At 43.2% G+C, this 5,600-nt stretch overlaps 1 protein-coding gene across 1 annotated transcript; it reads left to right on the top strand.

Moving 5' to 3' along the window:
• The first annotated feature begins 950 nt into the window (after positions 1 to 950).
• LOC115314473 lies at positions 951 to 5,335 on the top strand. The gene is made up of 5 exons (XM_029973671.4): positions 951 to 1,094; positions 1,813 to 1,874; positions 3,429 to 3,515; positions 4,273 to 4,299; positions 5,165 to 5,335. The coding sequence occupies exons 1-5, from the start codon at positions 1,025 to 1,027 to the stop codon at positions 5,216 to 5,218; spliced, it is 300 nt and encodes a 99-aa protein (XP_029829531.2). The 5' UTR covers positions 951 to 1,024; the 3' UTR covers positions 5,219 to 5,335.
• The last annotated feature ends 265 nt before the right edge of the window (positions 5,336 to 5,600 follow it).

Here is a 5,600-nt window from a genome sequence, read left to right as displayed (position 1 = left end):
TAACACAAATTATATCCTAAATTGATGGGTACACGCTCCGCGAGGATTGACTCAAATCAGCATGTGGGAAAAAAAGAAACAAAAATTGTGAAAAAGTTTTAGCACGCATAAAATATCCCTCTGGAAACAGTGGGGATTGGTTGTGGACGAATGATCAAGAGTTCCTAGAAAGAGAGATCTGTTAAAGTCAGAGAAGAAAGCGCCTCAAGGTCACCTTTAACGTGTATGCGCACAACTGAAGCACTACCTGAGCACGTGACGAGAAGGAAACCAAACTTACCATATTCAATGACAGCTTAAGAGCTGGGCGAGAAAAGGAAGGCTGGGGAGGAGGAAGCAGATGAATTACTGGAATGGAGAGGAAAAGACATCCCCCTCGCCCCAGCATTCCGCATGCTTCCTCCGCCCCAGCTTTCCTTTCCCTCACCTTGAGCCCTTTAACTGTCACGGACTATAGACACGTGTCCTTTCATTACCAACGAAACGTAAAACTGGAAAACTAAAAACAAGCACAAAATGATCTTCATCATCATTTCGATTCTCTTCTAGGAATCGTGGCCGAGGCTAATTTTCATCTCTCTTCCGCGTTGCTGAGGGGTGATCCGGTATGTTTTTTTTTATTTTTTTTATTAGTCAATAGGGGTGAAAACCTATTTCCTCAAACTTAAATGCGGAACATTTGGACGAAATGTTGGAGTGCTTAGGCAGCCGGAGGATCATATTATTTTCTCATTGCGGCTAGCCAGCTGGCTCGCCTTCTTTATCGACGTAACTTGTGTCATGTTAAGTGAATGATTGCATGAAAATGCCCTCCTTCCTTTCCACCTAGAGGTTCGGCACTTGGAGACAGTGCTTCTTTTTTCTATTGTTAAAGTTTCCTTGCACAAGAAAATTTTATGTTATTTGTAGCACGTGGTAACCTTCGCCTATATAAATCGGGAAGAGATTCGACGATGGCAATTGATAACGTGAAGGCTCAGGCTTGCTTTAGCTCTGAAATTGAGTTTGCTTCTTTTGAGCCACGATGAAGATTGCTCTGATGTGCAGCTTGGTGCTTAGCGCCATGATGGTTGTGAAAGCCGGAGATTTTTGCGGTGAGTAAGGCATTATATGCATATATAGATGTTAAAAAAACAAATATTTTTCGATGTAGGTACAGAACGCGACTGAGAGGCAACAACAGACCGTAGCGCGTTTCTTTTGTTTTGCGTTGACAAATAAGAAGGGGGAAATACGTTAATTTGTGTCGTGAAAAGGGATTAAACCCACGCGATAAAAGATTTTTTTTTTTTTTTTTTTACTTTACTGTGCGCCAAGGAACCTCGAAAAAAAAAAAATGCCGTTATTGTGTTGGAGCTGCCTGTGACGTCCAGTGTGCGCATCACAAAGTATTAAGAGAAAACAAAATGCCACTGATTGTCTCATAAGCATTTCGAAGCTACAAAAAGTTTAAAGTTTACTAATAAAATATCAACCTGGAACTAGATAGCCTTAAACGTGCTATTTGGAATCAATATTATTGATACAGGGTGCCCGAGAAAAAACGGCGTGTGACCATTGCTCAGGAATTGAACACTCCAGGCAGAATATTCACTTTGTTTTGGTTTCTGCTGTATAATTTTTATATATTTTCTTGTTTTCACGGGGGCGAAATGACGCCCAAGGAGTATTTTATAAGCTTCAAGGCTTTCAACGCTGATAGCACATAAATACGTATTCCGTATGTTAATATTGCAGAGCATGTTGTAGGAAAATATTCACAACTGTAAATAACAAAAAAGTAAATAAAAAATCTTAATTTCTATTCAATAGCCCTGAACGCTGAGAAGAGGATTACTACCCTTCAATGCTTGGGTGAAAAGTTGCCCCCCGAGGTAAGCTGAAAGATTTGTTTCAGGGTTGAGGTACAAAGGGCCAAATGGTACAAGGGAATGACTTTAAACTTTATGACGGTCTTGAAAAAGTAATGTATGCTTTAATCTTAAGCATTTCGGCGGTTTTTAGACGATAGACTTAATGCTAAACTTCTGCTACACAGTCGTATATAAAATTTTAGGCGCGCTTCCATGAAACTTGTGGGAACCATGGGGCTCCCTATTCAAGCAGGCCGTGGGAGTCGTCGTCGCCAATGGCGTCGGCCTCCCGGATACAAGGAACCACGAGGCCGAATTCCCCGAAGGGGCCGGCTCCCTTGCCCATTTTGGGTGAACGCGCCTTCGGCACACCCTTGAGAGTTATAATGGACGCGACTGCTAGTAGCCTCCCCGGGCGCGTCCATTCTCCGAGGCTACATAAGCTGGCCCCGAAGGTGGGCCAGGGGCTCTCGTCGGCGGAGGCCCTGGCTCTACGGAGCTCGGTTTTTCTTTGTGGGCCTCCGACTTCCCGTGAATCTGCCTAATGGTACGTTTACACCTGAGAAGAAATCCGCTGCCGCGGGAGCGCATCCGCTCCTGGCGGCGGCGGCGACGAGCGGGTTGCGTTTCCATCTATTTCCTTCGAGCGGCGGCGGTGGCGCCGGCTGCGGCAGCTGTTCTCGTAACATCCAGTCAAAAATGACGAGAAGGCGCGAGAGTTCCCATCTCGGCTGTCTCTCCCGGGCGTTGCTGCTCCCGGAAGAACGCGTACTCATGACGTAGGCAGCGTCGCGCTGCGCAAGAATGCCACTTTCGGTCAGCGAAACGCCTCGTTCGGCGGCAGAAATAGATCCCGGACCTAAACGGCTCGCCGCCGCGTTTTCCGCCCAGCGTTTCGCTCCAGCGGCAAAAGCTGGGCGGATCCGCTGGCGGATCCGCAAGTGTAAACGTACCATAAAGGTCCGTTCACACTCTTGCGACCGAGTACGACCGAGAGAGACCAGACCGGTTTTTAAGCCTCTTGCGATCTCTTAGGACCAGCTCCGCTGCCGCGCATCCGGTTCTAAGAGGTCGCAAAAGGCTTAAAAACCGGTCTAGTCTCTCTCGGTCGTACTCGGTTGCAAGAGTGTGAACGGACCTTAATGCGGCAGCGCGGGAAACCGACCGGGTGATACTGGCAATTGAGCCAGCGCCCAGACTTTTCATTGTCTAAGAGCGAAGCGTGTTGGCATTTGAGTCAATAAACACGTCATTACCCGAAATCAAGGAACCTTCTGCATTTATAAGTGGTACACCCCCAAAGGGGAAATCCCACAAACTATAAACAGTGATTTGCTCGCTCGTCGAAATACACCTTAAAATGATGTAGTTCCTACGCTGTACGCTTTCTTTTGTACTTTATCCGAACGCATTAAAACGTAATTGATATTTGGGATAATCTATTCAAATAAGTAATGAGCGGTGATGGAGGGATTATGTTATGCTTGTGAACGTTTTGTTTGTAATCTTATAAATGTTGCGTTGATTAATATTTAATGTTATTTGTGTGATCGTTTGATTCTTCCCGAATTATAGCTGAAGGGCAAATTGCTCGCCTTAAACACCGAAGGATCGCCGCTTCCGGACTTCGTCAACCAACACTGTGATAAGGGCACCGACTATGTAAGTGGAGACCGTTAGAAGAAATCATCAGGAGCTATGACGGCATTAAAAAGATAATTCAACTGAAAGTTTAATGTAAACATCGCACTGTGATTAATAAATATATCAACAACCTTTTAGAGGGTTTCATTTTAGATGACCTAACATATTAATTTTATTTTGTTTTATCATAAAAAACATTTTATCCTTGCCTATAAAACATTATGATATAGTGAGGTATGTGCAATGAACGAGCGGTGAGATCGGAACATTGGTATGATTTAAACTTTGGTATTGCCGCGTGTGTGGCGGAGGGGGAAACGCACGCGGCTGCCACGGGAGGAAGGGGGTTCGAACCCGCCCCAACCGGTTCGTTCTTTTGAATATTTTTGTACTCTTTTGAGGCGTTCGAGTTCATACCCGACTCTCATTGTGTGTTCTAGTTCAGAACAATCGTGGACAGCGTGTATTGAAGGAGCGGTAACGGGCTGCTTCAGGACATTCGCCCTTCCGTCCCCGGCACAAGAGGCGTTGTATCTTTCTCATTAAGTTTGTAGACACAAGTTCGCCTCCTTAAATGCCTATTTCAGTCTTACATTCATCTCTTTTTACATTTTAGACAATATAATTCAGTATAAACTTGTGCGCAGAAGAAACTGCGACGAGGCCAGTTCGTGAATTTATAACTAAATCCTGATGCTTATAGATTGCGGTTATGGATAGAAGCTGATGTGTAAAAACGTCAATATCACATTTTTTGTTTTATTTTTCTGTACAGGTGGAAGTATTCAAAAAGGAGCTGAGTGTAAGTTCAGTCCCTTTTATTTTTATTATTTTTGTCAACTTTGGTGCTTAGATTTTCCTTTCGCCCGTCATCCTCACGGATATTCATAGAAAGTGGGGGACGCTGATGTAATTATATTTTGAGATGTAAAGTACATTTTCGATTTTCTATTTTTCCTTGACCTCACTGATCTCGATGTGTGTGGGCGCTTCATAATTACGTAGTATGCAATAGACCAGCCAAGCTGTCTCTTAGGATACCCGTACCTTGAGAAAGAAGTATTTTGTTTTGATAAATTGCTTTATATTAAATACTGATAAGTAAAATAGGCATGCTACCTTTATTTTACGTCACACTAGCGATACTGTATTTTCTACTTCCTGTACTTCTTATCTATCACGCGACTTTGAGCCGTACACTCACATATCGCTCACATGTTATTTGTAAAACCCGTTCGCGTTACAGCCTCATAATTTTTTTTCTTAGCCTTTCATGTTTGAGATAAGCAAGCCAGAAGTTGCTCGCAGTTCTATGTAGGAAAGTGCCGTCTATTAAGCCGAGTGCCCTAGAACGTTTTTGAGCGCCACGTGTTCACCTTTATATGTATTCCAAATAGATTCTCGTAGAATTTAATACAAGGAGTAGGGATTAGAAACAAAACAGTCAAATAAATATCGATCCTAAATCTAACTTGTCTGATAACAACATGAAGAGGCAGCTCTTCACATCGAGGTTAGTGCGTTGCTAAGATGTCCTGCCAATATATGTCCAGGCTGTTACGACTTTTCTGCATTCAGCAATAAGATGGAGTATAGTTGACAGCTCTAGTGAACGTTTGATCTGCTTTTCTTTGTTAACGCAGATTTTTTTGTTTTTGTTTTTCTAGACGGAAGAACTTGCAGCTTTGAAGACTGCTTACGGAGAGTGCGCCTCTGCCTAGATGAAGTGCTCACGACGGCTGACAGTGTTTGATTCCCCGTCCACTCCAGTTTGATATTTTTTTTATTATGATTGGATTTAGAATTTGTTAATAAACGTCTGAAGTGGACACACAAAACGCTTGTGCTTCTTTTTATTAACTGCGACATCTTAAAATCTAGTGGAACACAATAAAATAATTAAAAAAAAGAGCTATTACAGACAGGAGTTGTTTCACTATTCCTTCCTCTGGGTTTGGGAATGTCTGCCATTTTTTTTCTGAGGTATTCTTAAATAAAAAAATTTTTTTGATCACCCATTACTCATTACCTCATCTGCTTCGTGTGCGTCGTGGCCCGCTAAGTTTAGCGGGAAAATTCCTCGGCCCAAGAGTACACGCAAAA

This window comes from Ixodes scapularis, unplaced genomic scaffold (genome assembly GCF_016920785.2).
Source record: "Ixodes scapularis isolate PalLabHiFi unplaced genomic scaffold, ASM1692078v2 PGA_scaffold3__209_contigs__length_174095766, whole genome shotgun sequence".
NCBI lineage: Eukaryota > Metazoa > Arthropoda > Arachnida > Ixodida > Ixodidae > Ixodes > Ixodes scapularis.
The sequence above is the reverse complement of the archived record's forward strand: the minus strand, read 5'-3'. Positions and strand labels throughout refer to the sequence as shown.